Genomic DNA, 26,051 nt, shown 5'->3' with positions numbered 1-26,051 from the left:
TTACACAGGGGAATAAACATTTGGATATTGAAGCAAGGCAAAACACATTACTAGACCTCAGTCCAGTTAACCCCTTGCTTCCCTGATGAGAGTAAAGGGTGGCCAAATGGGGTTGTAACCCCTTTAATACCGGGCCAAATCCTCCCCATCGTCACACCTTCCCTGCTCAATGGGTGCCTGGTGCCCCAGCTGCCTCCCCCTGGCACTGGGACACAACTAGTGCCCTTGAAGCACTCAATAAGTCCTGAGGGGTTGGTCTGGCAAAATTGTCCTCCGGCATTGTCCAGTACATTGTCCTGGCCACAGTGGATAGTGAAGTCCAGATCCGGCAGAGCAGGGCTCCACCGTGGCCGCCGGGCATTCTCCTTTGCCTCCCTCTGCCCCCCACCCAGTGCCTGGTGAACCAAGTCCATGGTGAAGGGGCCCCTTTGCAGACTAGGCTGCACACTGCCCAGAGACTGGCATGTTTCTGCACCCGCCAGAGACCAGCTATCAAGCACAGACCGTCGTTTTCCTGTCAACCAAGTCTGGGAAAGAGCTATGTCACTATCCTGTAGGGACCTTACCTGCCCTGGCTCTGTGCCAACCTGTAGCTGCTCTGCTATACTCCTGACTCCTTCCTGGCTGCCTATCTACCCACAGCCCCTCCTTTGGGAACCCTGGGGAATCTGTCAGGGGGGTCACTCCTGGCCAGTCAGAACAAGGGACCTTCTGCCTACCTAGCCCATCCCTAGCTTCTGCCAGCCTATCTCCCCCTGCTCCCCAGTGTCTCCCAGCCTAGCCTCCCCTAGGCCCACCACCTCAGCCCCTGCTGATGACTCCTGCTGCTTCCCTCCCTGCAGCCCACCTGCACTCTCCTCCCCCCTGGGCAATCCTAACCCAGACACTGGAGCTACCTAAGTGCACCTACCTCCCTGACCTTGTCTCCCCCTTACCAGGGATGAGCTCAGGGGCACCTCTCCAGATGGAACCGCCTTAGCTCCTGGCTGGCAGGTATCCCTGGGGTGGCACAAGCTTGCCACTGCCCAGGATACCCCCTGCCCATAGCCAGGCTGCAACAGGGGGTTGCTGATCTGAGACACCCCCTGAGGCTCTGCCAGGGTAATGGGAAACTCTAGCTGCCATACCTGCTGCTGTCCCTCCCCGGCTACCACTAGCCCTTCTCCCACTAAGATCTGATGCTGGCTACCTGCCTGCAACCTCCCCTCACTCCGCGTCTCCCTAGCTAATCCTAGCCTGGATCCTAGGGATACCTGAGTGAGGTTATCTTCCTGACACTGTCTCCCCATTACCGGGGATGCGCTCAGGGTTGCTGGTGCAGATGCACCCACTTTAGCTCCTGTGGCTGGCAGGTAATCTGGGGGTGGTCTAACTTTGCCACAACCCCTGATACCTCCAGCCCATAGCAAGGCTGCAACAGTGGGGCTCTTAACCGAGAGTCCACTTGGTGCTCCGCCAGGGTAATGGGGAAATCTGGCTGGCTCACTTGCTGCCTTCCCTCCCCGGTTCCCACTGGCCCACCCAACCCTCTCCCAGGCAATCCTACCCTAGAGCTGGGTGCTAATGGGGCTAGCCCCTCTCCCTGAAGCTGTGCCCCCATTACCGGAGGTGAGCTCAGGGTTGCTGGTGCAGATGCACCCACCTTAGCTCCTAGCCGGCAGGTAATCTGGGGGTGGTCTAACTTTGCCACTACCCCTGAAATCTGGGGGTGGTCTAACTTTGCCACAACCCCTGATACCTCCGGCCCATAGCCAGGCTGCAACAGTGGGGCACTTAACTGAGTGTCCCCTTGCTGCTCTGCCAGGGTAATGGGGAAGTCTAACTGCCCTACAAGCTGCCCTTCCTTCCCCTCCCCTGGTACCCCTATCTCCTGCCACCCCCCAGTCACCCGTATAGTGAAACAACAGGGTACAGTCATAGGGAAAAATAAGTCAGGGTCAGTCTGCGACTTGGTCTGGCTTACCTCGCTGGTCCCCGCAGAGACCGCCGCCTTCGTTGGTCCCAATTGCAGGGGGACTGGAGTGGCCGCCGCCGGCATCATCTGGGCCGGGAAGCAACGGGTCGCCACCGCAGCAGCGCCTGGGGTTGGCACAGGGGGAACGATGCAGGACAGGGGTCCCAGGTCTTTGTGGAGAAACACAGCTCCATGCAAACTTGGTAAAATAACCCCCTCCCGCAATCCCTGTCCCTCCCCCCACTCAGAAAGGGCTCTGGCATTTTGCCGGAATCGCGGCTCTTCTGCCGCCGCCATGGGCGAGCTCCGGGTAGCTGCCGCAGCAGTACCCGGCTTCGATGCAGGGTCGCTGGCGTGGATTGTGGGGCTCCGGTCATCGCTGGGAATCGCCGACTCCGCCAAACAATGTGAAACACCCACCTCCCGCACACCCCAACCCTCCCCCCAAATAAAATTGCCGCCGGCAGGATGCCGGAGTGGCGGCTTCTTCTCCGCCGCTGTTGCCGATGCAGCCCGTCCAGGTTCTCCAGGAGACGTCCCGAGGAGGGTTGTCGCCCTGGCTGGGCGGGAGCCATCAGAGGATGCCGCTAACTGGGTCATCTTTTCCGCAGCTCGTGAGTGCTAGCCCTGAGGGGCTTCTTCGCCTGACCGTGCACGGTCCGGGCACCGGGCATTATTGTGGCCCGTGGGTTGGCAGTGCCGCAGCGCCTGCCGGAGCTTCTCCGCCACCGGTGGACTAACCCCAGCAAGGGGCAACTGAGTCCAGAGCGGAGTTGCTCGAGCGCCGGGCTCATTCCAGAGCTTCTCCGCCGCCGGTGTACTAACCCCAGTAAAGGGCAACTGAGTCCAGAGCGGAGTTGCTTGAGCGCCGGGCTCTGGGAGGGGATAAGCGGGTCGGTGTGGTAACGTCGCCAGGAACTTGGTCCACTTCGCCGGGAGCCACGTGTTGCCCAATGCACACACCAGTGCTAGCTCTTTCAGGGAAAATGGACGGGCCACCGCAACGGCCGTTACCTCTCCTGGTGCAAGACTTCCGTGGTCTCCGAGACCACCCGCTCCCTCCACAAGTCTCTGCCGTCCCGGAGCTGGGTCCATTCCCTGCTCTCCGGGCGGTTTGATGGTTACAGCGGCTGCAGCTGTGGATTTTTGCTCAGCCTGCCGGGTTTCATGCTCACCGATCGCTGTCTCTCTCTCAGCCTTGCTGGCTGGTGGTCCCCGCGCCAACTTGATGCACTCCTCCGGTCTCGGTGCCCGGCTCCAGTCAGACGGATGGCCGGCACTTTGGTTCTGGAGGCAATGCTTCTCACAAGTAGGGGAACAGTGAGGAGGTGCCATATCTTGTGTTATATGTTGTACACTGTGTGTTCAATATCTTTAGTCCCAGGAACTCGCAATTACCATCGAGTTCCCACTATATCCCGCAGTACACTTGTAATACAGGTCCAGTTCAATCCCCCCGCTGCCACCAGTTAATTACAAAGCCTGTCACGATAGCTTATGACAGGCTGTAATTTACACCAAAATATATATAACTGGGTTGAACTGGTACGAGACTTAGATATGATAAAATATACTTTATTCCTTGATAAAGGTGAACACACAAGATATACAAATAACAGGCAAAATATGGACACTTACTTAAAGGTTTAGGACAAGAAAGCCATCAGGATACAGGATGGGCCATTTTTTCCATAATTCAGTTGGCATCACAGCAATACTTGCAGCTCATGAATGAAGACCATACATGAAGACATGAAGCACATGCAAGACACTGAGTAAGGGGAGACTCTGGTTTATATACCATTTCCACCCTTCTCTTACATTCAAGGCGCTGAGCTGTCTAGCAAACATCTCTTTGAAGCTTTTTGAAGCAGCTTTTGGCTTCCATTGTTTAGTGTGAAGTATCACACTTAAAAATCACTCAGTTCCTTGGTTCCTGGGCCCAGCATAAACAATTAGGCAGTTAGCCTTTGATCACCGGGGTATGTTAATTCTTTGCAGGATGTTCTTCCTGCCTATTAGCATAACAGACGGAGTCTGCAGTTTCCAGAACAGACCCAAACTACATATACATTTTAATACATACACATATTAAAATACCCGGTTCTGGTAGGTCCAGCAGGCCCAAACTTTCCAGACCTTAATGCCGGAACTGGGACACTATAGGGTCCAATTTTCAGCCCGCTAGGACCTGGGGAACCGGAGTTACACAAATATCACATAAACCGTTTTATATTTTATTATAAAAATCTCAGCTAAAAAGAAATCTCAGCGTTTCACTAAATCCCCATTGAAAACAACGGGCTCCGCCGCCGTGGGTTTCAATGGAGCAACTCCGCCGTTGTAGTCAATGGAGTTTCCTGCCATAGACTTTCAATGGGGAACCGCCGCCATTGAAGTATATGAGAAAATCCACAAATCTTTACATTCGTCCACACTCCGTCTGAGGGGGCTGGGAAGGGGCATGCATTAAAGCTGGAACCTTGGCTACATGCCACCCAAATCCCATCCCTCTGGGCATTCCAGAACCGGAGATATGGACTTACACTTTTCGACATTTTACACTTAGTCATTTTTCCACCACGCGGCTTTTCCCCCATTGGAATCAATGGCAAAAGTTCCGAACTTTCAAGGCGGTCCATACTCCGTCGGGTTGGTCCAAGAGGGTCAAGGATGGTTCTGCAGCCGTGCCGGAGCAGTGACTACAGGTACCCCAAACCCTGGCCCTCTGGACCCTCCGGAACCGGAGATATGGACTCATGATTTTCAGCTTTTCACACTTAGTCAATTTCCTGAGCTGTTTCTGCCGCCGCCATTGGAACCTATGGCACGACCCGCTCTCTCGGCACGACCCTTCTCGGGGGTCCAGGATTCGGGGACCCGGTGGTGGTCGAGTGGGGGGAGGCCTAGGAACTAGGGGCAAAAAGAATTTTATTTCTAGGTGCTCTAGAACTGTAGATTCCCACGCCACTTAACATTGAACTTGACTAAAGTGATTTAACTCTTTTAAAGGACATTGTATCCGCTTTGCGGTTTTGCGGTTTGGACGGCAGCCAACTCGTTCCTGGAAAGCGCCGTCGAGGAATCTCCATTGAAGTCAATGAGCCCATTGACTTACAATGGGAAACTGCCGCTCCTCCTCTCGGACGCCACCTGCTGGTCTTCACAGAAAACAGGTCCAAAACAGCAAGATCCGCCATTGAAATGCATTGAGCTCTAATGCCGGCCTATGGGACTCTGCAAAATGGTGCCCGAAAAGGCGGGAAAATTACAGAAAGAGCTATAATCACTAAAGAAATATTAACCTTTGCCCTCCCGGATGGATCCCAGCATGTAGGTAATGCAAACACTGGCATAACACGATACATTTACACAGGGGAATAAACATTTGGATATTGAAGCAAGGCAAAACACATTACTAGACCTCAGTCCAGTTAACCCCTTGCTTCCCTGATGAGAGTAGAGGGTGGCCAAATGGGGTTGTAACCCCTTTAATCCCGGCAAAATCCTCCCCATCGTCACAGCGATCCGCTTATAATGCGATGTGATTCTTTGGACTCCAACCACAGCCTTATTAGGGGGTTGAGCTGTACATTGATCTCCATTAACTTCTGTTCACCTCAAAAGCTGTAGAGAAGAAAGAAAAGACAAGTCACATTATTATTAACTTGTATCTTTTTTTCAGCTCTTCCTTTATAAAATAGACATTACTTTGAGATCTCACTAACGGTCTCAATTTTAGGTTTGTAAATTGTGCAAGAAACGAGGAAGAACAGAACCTTGTGGCGTTGCAGTACCACAGGAAAATCTACTACAGAACCTGCACAGACCTCCCCCCACACACAGAGCCCCTGGTCTGGTATGGAGATGAATATGGGAAAGAGCTTGGTATAAAATGGGCACGCTGTGGAAAAGTAACGCGCTATCACAAGGTAATCAGGAATATGTGTGTACGTGGTTTTTACATATCTTGTGTTTTATTACTGATGTTAAATTGTACATAGTGATCTGCATACACCATTACGGGTCAACTAGAACTTAATATCACTAAACCTGACTTGAGTCAAAGGGCCAGATACATCAAGCTGCGGTAACCAAAAATGCCATATCACCTCCCATAAATAAAGTGCCTTATTATTATCGTGCAATGAATCAGCTTTGCAGCACCAAAAATAAAGCACTTTTTATCGGACTCGTTAAAAGCATCAGATCCGATACAAAACAGGCATAATATCACATTTTCAAGTAAAATCTGCCATACATCAAGTTCTGATATTTATCGGAACGGGATGAACAGCAGAAATACCGCAAATATTCTATCACCTACTCCAGGCTGGCATTAGCCCTGTCTTTCCTATGTATATAATGGCCAATATACTGCCCATTATATACATAGGCAAGATGAGCTAAACCAACACCCACTCCACCCCAATACACATAAAAGACCCCCCCAATACATATAAATAAAAGTAAACATACCTTGTGGATGGTCGGGACCGGCTGTGGCTGCGGGGACTGGCGGAGAGTCAGAACCCGGCCGCGACCAGCCATCAGATGCAGGCTTCCTCACTGTGTCCCACACCGAGCTTCCAGTCAAAGCGCACCGGAATCTTAGGCGCTCTGATGTCAGAGGCTGGAACAGGAAGTATGGAGAAGGGTTGGGTGCTCCAACAGTCCTGGAATCTTATATGCTCATCAACAATAATAAAACAGTAAATACTCAATGAGGGAGTGGGTAATCTACTGGGTGAGTGAACAAATGCACTGAATACATGAATCTCCTGAAGGCAACAGAAAAAATGATGTAAAACACATTTCGCTGTACCTCATTGGAAATATGTGTATAATAAAGTCCAACACTCGCCCTAAGTTGTTGTAATGATGATCCATTGCAATGAAATAAATTGTGACGGTCTTACCCACTCCTAGAGTCTACTGAATTTCTGAGGGCATGTTCAGCTGCAGTTGAGTTCCAGCCAATCCAAAAAATGCAATAAATGCACAAAGCAGCGCACTGCCCAGGGACACAGGTGTATCAAAAATGAAAAATGAATTTGTCAATCAGACTTAACAAACAGGGGGGTGAACCCTCCAACGCGTTTCGCACAACAAGGTGTCTCCTTGATAAAGCACCTTGTTGTGTGAAACGCGTTGGAGGGTTCACCTCCCTGTTTGTTATGTCTGATTGACAATAAATTCATTTTTGATACACCTGTGTCCCTTGGCAGTGCGCTGCTTTGTGCATTTATTGCATTTTTTGGATTGGTTGGAACAGGAAGGCCTGCATCTGATGCAGAGCCGGGGCCCGGCCGCAACCGGTTGCCATTATCCTTTGTCCCCCAAACTTGGCGGCCCTGACGGCCGCACAGGGGTCCCGGGCGGCCGGGCCCCCTGACTCACCGAGCTCGAGCTCGGGATGCCAACCCCGGCAGACCCCTCCTCCCCCTGTTGATGGCCCTGCCCGGGGAAATAATAAACTAACGGTTGTTATTACCACAATTTTAAGGTGGTATATATCAAGATTTTGGTAATAATTTACTGGGTGCGATATTTGGGCCAATCTCGCGATATGGGAATTAACGCGACCGTTAATAATGTGTTACATACCGCATTGGGTTAATATTTCTATCGTAGGGTTAATAATGTCTATTATTACAGAAACCTATGATTAAAATAACATTAACTCGTTTCATGCCTGTGATTACCAAGGTATACCACAGGCACCAAATGTGTTAATTCTTTATTTAAAAAAAAAAAAAAAACATTACCTAACCCTTTTGACCCCGTTAGTGGCCAGTAAAACATTGCCATTCTAGTCGCTAATGTAATTAAGGGTTTAACCCCTCTCACCACCACTTCACCCCACACCCCCCACGGGAAGCCTAACCACCCTCCCCGGGGCAACTATCGCTATCACCCAAACCCCTACCTCGGCCCCCCTTCTAGACTAATGATCCCTATTAGACAAATGTGGTTTTAAACATTAACAAAAATATACACAATTAAAACAAAAAAAAAACATTAAAAATACATTTTACACAAAACCATTTACTATCACTGGATAACTAGGCCCTCTCAGTAGGGGGCCCAGATATCCACATTTGCGATAAATGGTACCCGAGTAATAAATAAATATATCAACAATATTAAAATACATTAATACTGAATGGTTACAGACCCTCTTACCGGAGATGCCCCCGGCTGCACTGACCCTTGACAGAGCTTATAGAGCGCTTAGACCGAGACCACAAGCCGGAAATAGAGCAAGAGATGTAGTGTTGAGGCTTCACTACTTTAAATCTAAAGAAGCGGTTCTAGCCCTGGCACGGGAAAAAGGAGGACATAAATGGGGAGACGTGTTGATAGATGTGTACAATGACCTGGCACCTTCAACACTGATGAAAAGGATGGCCCTGAAACATATCACAAAAATACTGAGAAACAACGAAATTCGCTACAAGTGGGGATTCCCATTCCGTCTTATCACCACCAGAAATGGAACGCAAGCCTACATGAGGGATCCAGAAGAAGTGGACTTCTTAGAAAGACTGGGACTGAAACTAAAGGAATCCATGACTCGGGAAGAACGCAGACCGCCACCCATCTGACCCATGTGGAAAGAAGTGGGCAGAGGAACCACTCCATATAGAGGAAAGCTAAGTGAGTCCCAGAAATCCTAGATCTATGCAAAACCTGCTACAACAGACAAAAAAGAAAAATCCGATATAAAGAACTATGCCAAAAAATCAAGACTGTGATGAACATCAGCAAAATAAACCCAGATAAGGAATAGCAATGTTATACTTCTAACTCCCCATAGACTAGCTGGTAACCTGAAGGTTAGAATTCCCGGTATAAATAAGAATAGTTCCAAATTACCTACAGTACAGACAGGAGGAAAACCTGGCCTACAATAGCAGAATCAGATAAAATTAAGTAGTAAAACAGAATAGAACGCTGAATTTTCCTAGATTAGTGGATAGACTGCCGACTAGAATAACCATTATATTTGCGAAGCATCATTAGAGTAGCTAAAGGTAGGGGGAACATGGAGATTAGTAAACAGAAACCAAGAATTTAAGCCAAAAAAAAGGGTTTTTTTTCCAGGTAATATACGTTGAATGTATGGTTTCAGTTGTTGAATTGTGTTTGTTCAATATAGAGTTGATCACAATGCTTTAGGTCTTTATATACTGTATAGGAGGTAAAAAAAAAAGAAAGATAGAAATGTTAAATTAAAAGTTGATTTATTAGGCGGACCCGCCACCTGGGACCGCCATACGGTCCTTACACACTCAAAGATATGGGTGTGGGATTAGCGCTACTGCGCAATCGCAGAGAACGAACGTTCACGATAAGTGAACAAACAAATCCAGGCTATGTTAGCAACCTGGATTATTCTATACGTGTTGTTTTCTTTTTAATGTTTAAATGTCTAAATGTTTTCATTGCTACAATACGTGTAAGAATACCCTCGGGCCGCCGCTCAAGGACAAACAGAAAAAGAACCCACTGTCAGGAATCGGCGTTCTCCTCGCTTCTCACACAAAGCACTCCCTCTCCGCAAGGAGTCCCTGGACACACTAAACAATCCTGCCTTACCGGTCTCCACGGCTCCTCGCCCCTGCCGCCGTCGCGGGATCACTCCCCTCGGCGATTCCTCTGCTCAGCGCCGGTCGCGCCCACACCCTCCTACACGCACGCCAGCCCCAGACGTTATGTGCATGCATTCTCAGTTTACAGAGCACACGCCTAACAGAGCACTTTTAACCACTGCTGCTGCAGTGAGGCGTCGCCCTCAAGCATCACACAGTTCAAGGCAAATCAATGATTACACTCAGCTGGGCTGTAACACCTCTCTCCTATCAGGGAGGACTCCTTGCAGTCCTCCAGGCCTGCCCCCTTTTCCCATTGGCCTTCCCAGCTTTATTATGCCTGTGCTTCCCATCACTCGTCGCTCGACATAGTTCTGTATGGAAGCATTTGACTTTTCTATCAGTGACTCCTCAGGTATTGACGCGGATTGGACGACTACCCCCTCTGGCTCTCGACTTTGGCTCTACTTGGACTCCTTCTCTACTACCGGTACCGGCAAGTATTATCTTCACTACTATACCTGGCCTGGCAACAATAACACCACACTCCGGACATGCTCCCTTTGCTGCGGGTGCGTGTATCCCTACGTCCCACCTCAGCACAGGGGACGGGTCTGGTCTGCGGGCAGCACCGGCGTAACATTATGTCGAGCCCACAAGACGCAGACCAGACCGAACTACAGCAGTTTCTCTCTAATCTGCTTCAGCATAACCAGGCCATGGCGGATCAAATTGTGGCACTTACACGCCAGGTCGCAGTACTCTCAGACATAGTACCGACCGCGACCCCGCCAGATGTAAGCCCCCACTCCGCAAGCACAGTTAACAGCTCAGATGTAAGGATTCCTCCTCCCAAGCCTTATGCTGGTGAACTGCAAGATTGTAGGGGTTTTCTAAACCAGTGTGAGGTGCAGTTTGAAATGGCCCCCCATCCCTACAATACTGATCGCAAGAAGGTAGCCTACATTTATAATCTCCTCACTGGCAGCGCCCTGGCTTGGGCTTCCCCGGTTTGGGAGCGACGTTCTGACCTTTCCCAAGATTAGGGTAATAGGGGAGCCCCTGCTGCTGCCTCATAGAAAATGAACGGTGAACGGTGCTCTGGGTATACACTGAATATGTAGAAAGAGTAGAAAAGAACCCAGTGTAGCACTCAAGTTCACCCTCTGGTGTGTGATTTAAAACATAAACTTTATTAATACAACACATATAAAATTATGGGTGTTAAAATGACATACTAGAGGTCGTAGAATCATTATACTGACAGCCATAGGGCTCGTGATCAATATAATAGATGTCTCCTGTTGTGTATCAATATAACACAGGAAACTAAATAAATATTGATAAGAACCTCAATGATGGTGAAAAGGTAGGGTTAACTCGACAATGTACTCTACCACCAACTCACAATAGGCAATATATGCATAAACCATAAGTGGTAATGTTGTGACTGGTGGTAACCGGTGTACTTTGAAGCAAATATATTGTGCACCAGTAGATCTCAATGTGCAGTCTAAAACAACCTCCTCACTGGTAATGAATGTGTGCACAGTACTGTATGAAGCTGATCACAGGTAGACCCCAGAGGTTCACAGTATAGGCATATAATACCCTGTAGTGACCACTGCAATAATGTCACAGATGGTGATAGTTTGCAATGTGTTTAAATTGTGTTGGTGGGCACCCTTATATGATCAGCTGTGCACAAAAATCACCACTGCATATGTGGAGGCGGAGGCTGTGAATACAGATCGTGGTAACTCAATAGCAGAATAATACAGCACATATATGTAAGGACTGCACTCGGTGTAGTAGGGAGCAATGACCCTAACAGTGTACAGTAACAAGAGGCTCTACGTGTCCATCGGGGCACTGGTAGCCTGTATAACAGCGCGGGCAGGACACCGCATCAACCCGCAGTCAGAGACATGAATGCGGAAGTGATTTCAGCCCTGCGCGCGCACGTGTGGAAACAGCTCTTTTGCATTCATGTCTCTGACTGCGGGTTGATGCGGTGTCCTGCCCACGCTGTTATACAGGCTACCAGTGCCCCGATGGACACTTAGAGCCTCTTGTTACTGTATACTGTTAGGGTCATTGCTCCCTACTAAGTACTGAGTGCAGTCCTTACATATATGTGCTTTATTATACTGTTATTGAGTTACCACGATCTGTATTCACAGCCTCCGCCTCCACATATGCAGTGGTGATTTTTGTGCACAGCTGATCATATAAGGGTGCCCACCATCACAATTTAAACACATTGCAAACTATCACCATCTATGACATTATTGCAGTGGTCACTACAGGGTATTATATGCCTATACTGTGAACCTCTGGGGTCTACCTGTGATCAGCTTCATACAGTACTGTGCACACATTCATTACCAGTGAGGAGGTTGTTTTAGACTGCACATTGAGATCTACTGGTGCACAATATATTTGCTTCAAAGTACACCGGTTACCACCAGTCACAACATTACCACTTATGGTTTATGCATATATTGCCTATTGTGAGTTGGTGGTAGAGTACATTGTCGAGTTAACCCTACCTTTTCACCCTCATTGAGGTTCTTATCAATATTTATTTAGTTTCCTGTGTGATATTGATACACAACAGGAGACATCTATTATATTGATCACGAGCCCTATGGCTGTCAGTATAATGATTCTACGACCTCTAGTATGTCATTTTAACACCCATAATTTTATATATGTGTTGTATTAATAAAGTTTATGTTTTAAATCACACACTAATCACCAGAGGGTGAACTTGAGTGCTACACTGGGTTCTTTTCTACTCTTTCTACTTACCCAAGATTACCCAGCATTTAAAGCCGAGTTTCAACAGGTATTCGATTCCCCTGCTCGTCGGGAGATGGCATCTGTTTCTCTCCTCCAGATAACGCAGGGACGGCGAATGGTGACGCAGTATGCTGTGGAATTCCGGACTCTAGCAGCCGAGACTAACTGGGGACAAGAGGCTCTCGTCTCCGTATTCTGGCAAGGCCTGGCAGATCCCATCAAGGACGAACTCTCTTACCAATCCAGGCCGGATCAACTGGAGGTCCTGATTGATTTGGCCGTCCGAGTGGATCAACGCATCCAGGTACGCCGCTCAGAGCGTCAGCGCACTCGCTTCCATAACTTTCAAGTTCCGTTCTCCAGTACTCTCAGCAGCACTCCTGCTCCCTCAAGTGCTACCACATCTCTTCGTCCTGCACTGGAGTTGCCAGAGCCAATGCAATTGGGGGTACAACGCATCCGCACACCGATACGGCAGTTCCGCCACGCCGGGGGATTGTGTTTCTACTGCGGATCCATGGAAAATCTGGTTCGGGAGTGTCCACTGCGTCCGGGACGGGAACACCCAGTGAGTACAGAGGGGCTCTCTGTGGGTGTAATGTCTCCACGTCCCCTTTCTAAAGGTGAACTCCCTAAGAAACTTACATTTCCAGTCTCCCTTTCAGGCGATAAGTTCAAGACTTCTACCGCCGCTTTCATTGACTCAGGAGCTGGAGGAAACTTTGTGGATCTTGAATTCGCCAGATTAAACCGCATACCACTCGTGAGAAAGAAGGTTCCCATCGCACTCGTTGGTATCGATGGACGTCCTCTCACCCCGGCCCACATCTCCTTAGAGACGGCTCCCTTGCTTCTGTCCTCACATATGCACAAGGAGATCTTAGTTCTCGATGCCATTCACGCTCCTGGGATACCCATCACCCTTGGTCTTCCTTGGCTACAGCTTAACAATCCTCTCATTGACTGGACTTCCTCTGCCCCCATTTCCTGGAGGCCGAGGTCAGGCGAGACTCATCAACTGCTGGCCAATACCTCTGTTCCCGAAGTTATTCTACCTTCCGTTTACCATCAATTCCGGGACGTTTTCAATAAGGTACAGTCAGACCTCTTGCCGCCACACAGGACTTACGATTGTCCGATCGATCTAGTTCCAGGTTACTCCCTACCCAAGTCCAAGACCTACCCCTTGTCGTTACCAGAATCTCACGCTATGGATGAATATATCCAGGAGAATCTCAAGAAAGGCTTTATTCGTCACTCCAATTCCCCAGCAGGGGCTGGGTTTTTCTTCGTCAAGAAAAAGGACGGGTCGTTGAGGCCTTGCATCGACTACAGGGGTTTAAACCACATCACTATTAAAAATCGTTACCCCCTTCCCCTTATTACCGAACTGTTCGATAAATTACAGGGGCCAAAAAATTTTCCAAGTTGGATTTACGTGGTGCCTATAACCTGGTGCGCATCAGGAAGGGGGATGAATGGAAGACGGCCTTCAACACGCGTAGTGGACACTACGAATATCTAGTAATGCCTTCGTAAGTAATGTCTTTCGTAAGGTACTCAATATTTTTGTTATTGTATACTTGGATGATATCCTGATTTTTTCCAAAGATCTCCAGGACCATATACGCCACACCTCCTACGTCCTTTCCCGTCTCCGTGAACACCATTTGTACGCCAAACTGGAAAAGTGCACCTTTCATACGACCGCTACTCCGTTCCTGGGGTATATCATTTCCGATGAGGGATTTATGATGGACTCCAGTAAACTTCAAGCAGTCACTGAATGGCCAAGACCCAACTCTCTCAAAGCCATACAACGTTTTTTAGGCTTCGCTAATTATTATCGTAAGTTTATACGGAGTTTTTCCACCATTGTGGCACCCCTCACTGCGCTCACCAAAAAAGGAGCTGATCCTTCTGCTTGGTCACCCGAGGCCATCTCCGCCTTCGCTACACTCAAGAAAGCCTTTATATCCGCACCTATTCTCCGTCATCCCAACATCGAACTTCCCTTCGTCCTGGAGGTCGACGCTTCTGATTGCGGCGCTGGTGCCGTTCTTTCCCAGAGACCCACGCCCCAAGATAAATTACATCCCTGTGCATATTTTTCTAAGAAATTCTCGTCTGCTGAGAGGAACTATGACGTGGGTAACAGGGAACTTCTGGCCGTGAAGATGGCTCTTCAAGAGTGGAAACACCTGCTGATGGGGTCAAAAGAGCCGTTTACTATTCTCACGGACCACAAGAACCTTCTTTACATAGAGAACGCTCGACGCCTTGGTCCACGACAGGCTCGTTGGGCTCTTTTTTTTTTCTCGATTTGATTTTCACCTGTCCTATATTCTCGGGACCAAGAACGTAAAGGCAGACGCACTCTCCCGTATACATTCTCCTGAAGAGAGGCCAGAGGAATCGTTGGAGACTATCCTTCCACATGAGAGGATTCTCGCCACATCTACCTTCAAGAATCTTGATAAGATTTTGCACTCCCAGAGACGCATTCCCAAGGACTTGGTCGTTCCCGACAACAAACTCTTTGTACCATCCAAATTTGTTCCAGAGGTCCTGTCTTGGGGTCACTCCTCTAAATCTGCAGGTCATCCAGGTTTTAAGAAGACTACTGATCTCATTCGTCGGAATTTCTGGTGGCCAAGGATGTCTCAAGATATTCTGGAGTTTACCTGCGCATGCCCCACGTGTGCTGAAAACAAGACTTTCTGTCAAAAGCCTCAGGGTTTTCTGTTACCCCTTCCAGTTCCCGACCTCCCCTGGTCCCACATTTCTATGGACTTCATCGTGGAGTTGCCCAGGTCCAGAGGAATGAACACTATCTTGGTGGTCGTGGACAGGTTCTCGAAGATGTCACATTTCATTCCACTTAAAGGATTACCCACCTCCCCCGCCCTTGCTGATATCTTTACGGAGCAGATTTTCCGGATTCATGGGATCCCTTCATCCATTGTGTCTGACAGAGGTTCTCAGTTCGTATCAAAGTTTTGGAGAGCTTTCACGAAGAGATTGGGCATCTCTTCTTCTTTCTCTTCCGCCTATCATCCTCAATCCAATGGACAAACGGAGAGAATCAATCAATCCCTGGAGAAGTACTTGAGATGTTTTATATCCGATTTCCAGGATGATTGGGCTCAACTCCTCTCTTGGGCAGAGTATGCCGTCAATTCTGCAAAAAACGAGTCCACCCGGGAGTCACCCTTCTTTATAAATTATGGGTTCCACCCTCCCTGTCTTCCCATCCCCAACATTCCTTCTGGAGTACCAGCCGTAGATGAACGCATTTCTTCCCTCCAAACCGCATGGTCCAGGATTCAGTCTACCCTTCTTAACTCCTCTCCGCAGATCGAAACAACAGGCCGATCGTCGTCGTCCGGCGCCCAGTTACAAACCAGGGGATTTGGTATGGCTCTCCTCTAGGAATATCCACCTCAAGGTACCATCTCCTAAACTGGCACCTAAGTTCCTGGGTCCCTTCCCTATTTGCGAACAAATCAATCCTGTGGCATTCTGGCTCCAACTACCACCCAGTATGAAGATTCCCAATGTCTTCCATGTGTCCCTCTTAAAACCATTTATCTCCAGTCACTTCTTTCCGGATCAGACTCGTAAACCGGATCCCATTACTGTACAAAATAACGAGGAATACGAAGTTCACTCTCTTTTGGATTCTCGCCTATCCAGGGGTCAGCTTCAGTTCTTGGTGCAGTGGAAGGGCTTTGACCCTGAAGAGAGATCCTGGGTACCTTCAAAGGACATTCATGCCCCGGCCCTTCTTAAGTCCTTCAGGAAAAAGTTTCCAGAGAAACCGTTCTTGGACCGTCCTGAGGCCGTTCCTGAAGAGGGGGGTACTGTCAGGAATCGGCGTTCTCCTCGCTTCTCACACTCCCTCTCCGCAAGGAGTCCCTGGACACACTAAACAATCCTGCTTTACCGGTCTCCACGGCTCCTCGCCCCTGCCGCCGTCGCGGGATCACTCCCCTCGGCGATTCCTCTGCTCAGCGCCGGTCGCGCCCACGCCCTCCTACACTCACGCCAGCCCCAGACGTTATGTGCATGCATTCTCAGTTTACAGAGCACACGCCTAACAGAGCACTTTTAACCACTACTGCGCAATCGCAGAGAACGCACGTTCACGATAAGTGAACAAACAAATCCAGGCTATGTTAGCAACCTGGATTATTCTATACGTGTTGTTTTCTTTTTAATGTTTAAATGTCTAAATGTTTTCATTGCTACAATACGTGTAAGAATACCCTCGGGCCGCCGCTCAAGGACAAACAGAAAAAGAACCCACTGTCAGGAATCGGCGTTCTCCTCGCTTCTCACACAAAGCACTCCCTCTCCGCAAGGAGTCCCTGGACACACTAAACAATCCTGCCTTACCGGTCTCCACGGCTCCTCGCCCCTGCCGCCGTCGCGGGATCACTCCCCTCGGCGATTCCTCTGCTCAGCGCCGGTCGCGCCCACACCCTCCTACACGCACGCCAGCCCCAGACGTTATGTGCATGCATTCTCAGTTTACAGAGCACACGCCTAACAGAGCACTTTTAACCACTGCTGCTGCAGTGAGGCGTCGCCCTCAAGCATCACACAGTTCAAGGCAAATCAATGATTACACTCAGCTGGGCTGTAACACCTCTCTCCTATCAGGGAGGACACCTTGCAGTCCTCCAGGCCTGCCCCCTTTTCCCATTGGCCTTCCCAGCTTTATTATGCCTGTGCTTCCCATCACTCGTCGCTCGACATAGTTCTGTATGGAAGCATTTGACTTTTCTATCAGTGACTCCTCAGGTATTGACGCGGATTGGACGACTACCCCCTCTGGCTCTCGACTTTGGCTCTACTTGGACTTCGTGACTTCTGGCATCCCTGAACTTGGCAACGGCAATAACTACTCCTTCTCTACTACCGGTACCGGCAAGTATTGTCTTCACTACTATACCTGGCCTGGCAACAATAACACCACACTCCGGACACGCTCCCTTTGCTGCGGGTGTGTGTATCCCTACGTCCCACCTCAGCACAGGGGACGGGTCTGGTCTGCGGGCAGCACCAGCGTAACACCCACAAGAGAAGAAGACTCCAAAAACGAGTAAATAAAAATGACACTGAAATTATTATCACATAACACTAAGGGACTGAATAATGTGGTAAAACGGAAGATATCAATGTCAGAATACAAAAGGCTATCAGGAGACATAATATTCCTACAAGAAACGCACTTCACGGCTAGCTCTACTTCTTCATATTGAGACAAACACTACCCCCAGATATACACAGCATCTGCAAAGGAGGAAGAAAAAAAAGGGGGTGGCCATACTCCTAGCAAGGAACTCTCCATTTAAGGTAGACAAGATAAGAAGGGACCCAGAGGGACGATACCTAATACTCAGATAACTCTGGTCAACGCCTACGCACCAAATGAAAACAAGAGAATATTTTTTACAAATTTATTCCGAATGTTAGGTAAACTGCGTATTCTGATCTTGAGCTTGCGTATTCTGATCTGTGTGTTTTTTTTGAAGTGCTGGTATTTTAAAGTGTGTGCAGTTAGAAACAGAAGAAAAAAAGAAGTGCTGTGTATACTAGCAGGGGTGGCTGTTTTGGGGGAGAGTGCAGTGGGTTAATTTATTTTAAAGTGTGTTGTAATTGAAGCCTGTAGCTTTTCCCCCCCTTTCTCCTGCCTGAGGCAGAGTGGATGTGGTTAGTTAATTGGCTGGCCTAACACCTGCAGTGGGTGTGGTTAGTTAATTGATAACCCAACACACCTGGTGAGTGTCCCTATTTAAACAGAGGCTTCTAACGAATCCTGAGCTTGCGTATTCTGATCGTGTGGTTGATTTGAAGTGCTAGTTGTTTAACTTGTGCAGTTAGAACAAGGAAGCGGTTAAACAAGGTATAGTATATTGAAGTACAGTTTACTATTAGTATTTATAAACTTCATAGTTGCTAGAATGAGCAGGATTGAAAATGCCACTTAATGCACATCTTGCCACATGTATGTGCACTTGGAGCAGCTGTCCCAAGGAGCATACCGCTGTGGGAAGTGTGAGCGGATGGTCTCTTTAGAGTCAGAGATTGCTGATCTGAAGAGGCAATTTTTCAAACTTGCAATATTGAGGGACATTGGCAATCTTGAAAGGGGTTTAGAGCTCACTGAGCAGGCCCTTGCTTCGACTAGTGGTGCAGATGGTGGCGCTGTTAGTGATGAGCAGGTAGGTAGCTGGGTGACAGTTAGAAGGGGAAGCTGGTGCAATAGGGAGAGGCAGGTAGTTTCTGAGCTGACCCATCCCAATAGATTTGCCATGTTGACTGAAGATATTGGGAATGTCGGGGCAGAAATGGCAAGGCTAGGGGAGACTAATTCCTCTAGCAGCCAGGGGAATAGTTCCTCCAGCACAGTGGGGACTCAGGATGCTCCGATACAAAGAAAGATTGTGGTGTTAGGGTCGAACGCGGATATTGGGGGGATTGAGGTAAAACAAAAAGTATACAAGCTGTCACTGTTTGTCGATGATATATTGTTAACAATATCAAGACCCTTAACCTCTCTGCCAAACCTATTCAATAATTTATCGGAGTTCCAAAAATGATCAGGGTTTAAAATAAATAATGATAAATCCGAGGCCCTAAATATAAATCTCCCACAGGAACAAATAAAGCTGATAAAAATAAATTTTGACTTCACATGGAAGACTTAGGCCGTAAAGTACCTGGGAATCTGGTTGACCAACGCACAGGGCACAATATATGAGACAAACTACCCGGCATTGATAAAAACACTGAAAAAAGAGTTAGAGGAATGGTCCAGGTATCATATATCCTGGATAGGTAGAGTAAATGCTATTAAAATTAACCTATTAGCAAGAATCTTGTATTTATTGCACACACTACCAGTGCAGGTCAGGGCTAGGAATATACACGATCTACAGACAAAAATCACAACATTTATATGGAACAACAAAAAAGCGAGAATAAAGTTGCCCACACTCTATAGATCCAAGATGTCGGGAGGATTAGCTTTGCCACATTTATTGCAGTATTATCAAGCGGCACATTTAAGCCAACTGGTCCACTGGCATGCCCACAAACAGGAAAAAGTAGGTGGAAATTGAGTCTGATATGCTTTCAAGGTCAACTATAGATATGATATTATGGTTAACAAAGAAAGAAAGATCTGAGCTGACGGTGTCTCTGGAATCCATCACACATTCACTAAAAATGTGAGACTTATTGAAATTTAAACATGGGTTGACCAACCTAAAATCTCAGATGACACGACTATTTGAGAACCCTAGCTTTATACCGGGCATGGAACCAACAACGTTTAAAGAATAGAGCAAGGTAGGAGTCACGAATAAAAGATCTATGGGCAAACAAAGAAATGAAAGGGTTTGAGACAGTAATGAGAGAAAATGGGCTACATAAATCGGCCTTCTTTAGGTATCTTCAACTGAGGGACCATATAAGGAGCAAAGCTCCATATAGTGACTATACAGTATGAGGATATGTGCCTCTCGGGGGAGGACAAGAAAGGTCTGATCTCAAAAGTATACAACATATTAGAGGCAGTTAAAATAGACACTGAGATAAAAACCCAAATGTATGATAAAGTGGGAAGAGACGTTGGGAGGACAATTAGATCGAGAAGTGGGAAAATATATTTGAAGGGATTGCAAGGAGTTTCACGTGTTACAATGAAAGAAAACGCATATAAAATGCTCCACCAATGGTATTACACCCCACTAAGATTGTCCACATTTTTCAGAAACATGTCCCCACTCTGCACAAGAGGATGTGGGCAGCAGGGTTCGTTTGTTTATGTGGTGGCCGTGTCCAAAGGTTACAAAGTTATGGAAGGCCACACATAATATGGCACAGACAATTCTTGGGTTTGTCTTCTCCTTAAACCCCTGGGCGGCGCTGTTATGTAAGCCAATTGAAAATATGGAAAGAAACGAAAATAAGTTGCTGACACATACAGTATATATACAGCCGCCAGATGTGAAATAGCAAAGGCCTGGAAACGGGAACAACAGCCAGCACTAGAGGCAGTAAAAGCGAGATTATGGAGGGTCTGCGTTATGGAAAAACTGACTGGGATGCAAAATGACACAGTTCAGAAATTCTTAAAAGTATGGGAACCATGGAGAATTTATATAGGAAATAGATATCTTACTAGGGAAACTCTCCAAATTTGAAAAAAACTAAATAGGAGAGTTGTAAAAAACCACAAATTAAAAAAGTATAACACTTGAGGGAACCTCAGTGCAATGTGATACATAACTGCATAAAACTTCACGGAGGATCCGGAGGGTATTGCATAGTCCACAAATGTATGATTGCTAATATGTTCTTACGATATACCAGCACGTGTAAAAATATTCTAAAAGCAATTACATGTTTTCTTCTTATTTTTCTTTCCCCCTCTTACAGTCTTATTAGTTGATTTTTTTTTTGTACTAGTTATTTTATACACTGTCTGGACAGTGATGTCGTTAATGTGTACCCCACTAAATGTGTAATGTATGTATGTAATCTAAAATTAACACGTCACCCTTTTTTTGTTCTGTATCCAATCTCCCACTTTTCTTAAAGAAAATTCAAATATAAAGAACAAGTTTAAAAAATATATATACATTAATAACCCCCATCATTACCTCAGTGGCTAAGGATTTGAAGGATCTGTAACTATTAGAGACATGGTGCGGTAACGGGAACACCCGGTGACTGATACACTACCGACACACTTTATTGAAGTGTGGTCGGTACCGCAAGCCGGGAAATCTCCCGGCTTGCTAGTGGCCGCCCCTCGGCGTGCCGCGCGTCATAGACGCGCGGTCACGCGTCATCGGGAGCGTGCGCCCCCTGCATGCGTGTCCAGGGGCTCCCCGAGGGAGCCCTGGTGTCCCGCGATCGCGGGACAGCGGCAGGGGGTTCCGGGGGACCCGGCGGACCCGGCAGCGGTAGGGAGAGCGCCCCGATCGGAGGGCGCTCTTCCGCTGCTTCGGCGCGCGCCCGTCACACTCGGGCGCGCGCCAGGCTACTGCTGCGGCACAGAATGCTCGAATAAACTGTGCCGCAGCAGTATGTGAGCTTCTAATGAGACACGTATTCTATTCATTGTACAATCATTTTTTAATTATACCTTCACAACTGAAACTATCGACTTACTATCTATCAAAGGATTTGAAATGATTTCTGCCACTTTAATTGGTGTTTTGCAGCTAGTGAGATTTCCTTTTAAATCGTTAAATATTATGATCCACTTTAAATGTATGATCCACTACATCTACTCTCCCGGCCCTAATGCTGCACATGTTGTGCTAAACCCTTCATTTTTACAATGTACATCTACAGTTTACTTTCATCCTGAACTTTTTGGGATATAACAACTTACCTCTCCTGCATGGCCTTTTGTAAGACAGTTTGTGTAACAGTGACCTTTTTGAAGTGAAACTTCTTTGCTGGCACCTAAGAGTTTTGATAGAAAAAATCCCTTGTGTTGTAACAGAATTCCATGAAGGAAGTGATGTCATGCTACTACTTTGCGCACACCACACCCGCGCATGTGCAGACCTTGGCGCCGTACAAAGGCACATACGGCGCCATGTGCAGACACGGCCGCCACCATGTGCAGGACCCCAGAAGTCTGCCGCAAGTTCCATAATCTGCCGCCTGGACCCCATCCAATGCCTGGTCCACACTGAACACAGAACTCAGCCACAACTTCCATGCTCAAACTCTCTTACCAAACCATCAAAGGGTGGGCCCACTTCCAATGCTACACACAAAAACAAAGAGAGTCACACAGTCACACAGTCACAGTGTCACACACAGTCTCACAGACACACAGTCACTCTCTCTCACTGTCACACATACACACACTCAGTCACACACACTCACTCATATACTCTCACTCACTCATATATACTCACTCACATACACAGTCTCACTCACTCACATTCACAGTCTCACTCACATACACAGCCTCACTCACTTACATACAGTCTCACTCACATACAGTCTCATTCACATACACACAGTATAAATGTAGACGTGCAAATAGCTAAAACATCGTTAAATATTATGATGCACTTTAAATGTATGATCCACTACATCTACTCTCCTGGCCCAATTGCTGCACATGTTGTGCTAAACCCTTCATTTTTACAATGTGAATCTACAGTTTACTTTCATCCTGAACTTTATGTGATATGTCAATTTACCTCTCCTACATGACCTTTTGTAAGACAGTTTGTGTAGGGAAACTTCTTTGCTGGCACCTATAGAGTTTTGATAGGAAAAATCCCATGTGTTGTAGCAGAATTCCATGACGGAAGTGATGTCATGCTACTACTTTGCTCACACCATACTCGCGCATGCGCAGACATTGGCACCGTGCAAAGGTGCGTACAGCGCCGTGCGCAGGCACGGCCGCCACCATGTTAAGGACCTCAGAAGTCTGCCGCAAGTTCCATAATCAGCCGCCTGAACCCCATCCAATGCCTGGTCCACACTGAACACAGAACTTGGCCACAACTTCCATGCTCAAACTCTCTACACCAAACTCTCTTACAAAACCATCAAAGGGTGGGCCCACTCCCAATGCTACACACAAAAACAAAGAGAGAGACACACACACACACAGTCACACACACACAATCTCACTCACATACACAATCTCATTCACATACACAGTCATTCACATTTACATACTCACATACACATACTCACTCACATACACTCACTCACATACACACAGTTAGTATAAATGTAGACATGCAAATAGCTAAAACGGGGGTGCCGAGCACGCACGTTTTCTCACTTAAATTGTGTTTGTATTTTAAATTAAAACATCACCATCACAAATACAATTTCTATCACAAAGGACAAAGAATTTTCACTTAAAATTCACGTTTTGGAAAACACACACACTTTTTTGGATAACTAATGCCTAATTTCACCTAATTTTCTAATTCTGTATTTTTTTGGTCTCGTCTAGTACAAAGACAAGCTCCAATAATCCACCCATGTCAACCCTGCAAGTTTGCTTTTAGCAGTCAGGATTACCTCTTCAAACATCTGAAGTTCAAACACCCAAATGGAGTATATGGAAAAAATGAAGACAGAACAATCGTGCAACATTCCAATACATATGACAGAAAATGCAACTTTCAACCAGACAAGGCAATTAATAAACAATGTAACTGCTCATTCCAAAAAATATATATTATCAGTTGCCACAGGAAAAGATCTGGGAGAAAGTGGGAAGAGTCTGACTTGGTTATCAGACCAGAACTTACAGAAAAGGAGACACACAGGGGAGAGACCGCATGTATGTGGGGAATGTGGGAAGGGATTTAGTCAGTTATCCAGCCTGAACACACACAAGAGGACACACACAGGGGAGAGACCGTATGTATGTGGGGAATGTAGGAAGGGATTTAGTCAGTTATCCCACCTGAACACACACAAGAGAACACACACAGGGGAGAGACCGTATGTATGTGGGGAATGTGGGAAGGGATTTAGTCAGTTATCCCACCTGAACACACACAAGAGGACACACACAGGGGAGCGACCGTATGTATGTGGGGAATGTGGGAAGGGATTTAGTGACTTATCCTGCATGAACACACACAAGAGGACACACACAGGGGAGAGACCGCATGTATGTGGGGAATGTGGGAAGGGATTTACTAACTCATCCAGCCTGAACACACACAAGAAGACACACACAGGTGAGAGACCGTGTGTATGTGGGGAATGTGGGAAGGGATTTAGTCAGTTATCCAGTCTGAACACACACAAAAGGACACACACAGGGGAGAGACCGTATGTATGTGGGGAATGTGGGAAGGGATTTAGTCAGTTATCTAACCTGAACACACACAAGAGGAAACACACAGGGGAGCGACCGTATGTATGTGGGGAATGTGGGAAGGGATTTAGTGACTTATCCAGCATGAACACACACAAGAGGACACACACAGGGGAGAGACCGCATGTATGTGGGGAATGTGGTAAGGGATTTAGTGACTCATCCAGCCTGAACACACACAAGAAGACACACACAGGTGAGAGACCGTATGTATGTGGGGAATGTGGGAAGGGATTTAGTCAGTTATCCCACCTGAACACACACAAGAGGAGACACACAGGGGAAAGACCACATGTCTGTGGGGAATGTGGGAAGGGTTTTAGTTACTCATCCAGCCTGAACACACACACGAAGACACACACAGGTGAGAGACCGTATGTATGTGGGGAATGTGGGAAGGGATTTAGTCAGTTATCCCACCTGAACACACACAAAAGGACACACACAGGGGAGAGACCGTATGTATGTGGGGAATGTGGGAAGGGATTTAGTCAGTTATCCCACCTGAATACACACAAGAGGACACACACAGGGGAGCGACCGTATGTATGTGGGGAATGTGGGAAGGGATTTAGTGACTTATCCAGCATGAACACACACAAGAGGACACACACAGGGGAGAGACCGCATTTATGTGGGGAATGTGGGAAGGGATTTAGTGGCTTATCCAGCCTGAACACACACAAGAAGACACACACAGGGGAGAGACCGTATGTATGTTGGGAATGTGGGAAGGGATTTAGTCAGTTATCCCACCTGAACACACACAAGAGGACACACACAGGGGAGAGACCATATGTATGTGGGGAATGTGGGAAGGGATTTAGTGTGTCATCCAGCCTGAACACACACAAGAGAAAACACACAGGGGAGAGACCGTATGTATGTTGGGAATGTGGGAAGGGATTTAGTCAGTTATCCCACCTGAACACACACAAGAGGACACACACAGGGGAGAGACCGTATGTATGTGGGGAATGTGGGAAGGGATTTAGTGTGTCATCCAGCCTGAACACACACAAGAGAAAACACACAGGGGAGCGACCGTATGTATGTGGGGAATGTGGGAAGGGATATAGTGACTTATCCAGCATGAACACACACAAGAGGACACACACAGGGGAGAGACCGCATGTATGTGGGGAATGAGGGAAAGGATTTAGTCAGTCATCCCACCTTAACAGTCACAAGAGAACACACACAGGAGAGAGGGATGTAGTCTGTTATCCAACCTGAACATACAAGAGGACGCACAGGGGAGAGACCTTTCTCTATAGCCAGGCATTTTTAGGGAGAACCTGTGACTAAGACGCTCACATATAAGTGCACACGTGTATCTGTGTTACACTAAATCACAATGAAAAGTGAATTTAGTTTATGGTGCATAAAACAAGCATTTTAAAAGGATAAAAAAGTTATAACTTTTTAAATGCTGGTTATTTGTATAATTCTTATTGTTTTATTTAAAGAAAAATATTCTTAATGTTTTATATTTTCATGCTGTTGGTTCTAACAAAATGTATGTTTCCCATTATGCTGAAGCGGTATGTAGTCTCACTTAGCTTTGAACTAGAATAGTTTTGTCGCGACCATTACGCTGCAGGCGTTAGGCCGCTGACGGACCCTCTGCCACTAGCAGCTTCTGATGTAAATATTACTGTTTATGGGATTAATTTAAGTGGTTTTAGCGGTTAGAGTGGGGGGTTTATGATAAGGGTTTAAGGTAGGAGTTTCTAGGGTAAGGGGGGCATAGGATATGGGGGTTTTAGGGTAGGGGGTTTAGGCACTTACCTTAGCA

General features: G+C 47.2%; 1 protein-coding gene across 7 annotated transcripts in view; it reads left to right on the top strand.

The window, feature by feature from the left end:
* The window catches only part of LOC142466780 (uncharacterized), a 319,451-nt gene extending 293,768 nt beyond the window's left edge, over positions 1-25,683 (top strand). For 2 of the 7 annotated variants that reach the window (XM_075572184.1, XM_075572182.1), the window contains exons 2-3: positions 5,697-5,886; positions 23,375-25,683. In XM_075572184.1, the coding sequence (XP_075428299.1) occupies positions 23,474-25,402 (1,929 nt within the window). In that variant the 5' untranslated portion in view covers positions 5,697-5,886; positions 23,375-23,473 and the 3' untranslated portion in view covers positions 25,403-25,683. The other 5 variants (XM_075572186.1, XM_075572185.1, XM_075572183.1 and 2 more) reach the window with 5 other exon arrangements.
* Positions 25,684-26,051: the final 368 nt, after the last annotated feature.

Source organism: Ascaphus truei, chromosome 15, assembly GCF_040206685.1.
Source record: "Ascaphus truei isolate aAscTru1 chromosome 15, aAscTru1.hap1, whole genome shotgun sequence".
Taxonomy (NCBI): Eukaryota; Metazoa; Chordata; class Amphibia; order Anura; family Ascaphidae; genus Ascaphus; species Ascaphus truei.
This window is presented reverse-complemented; position numbering and strand designations above follow the sequence as displayed.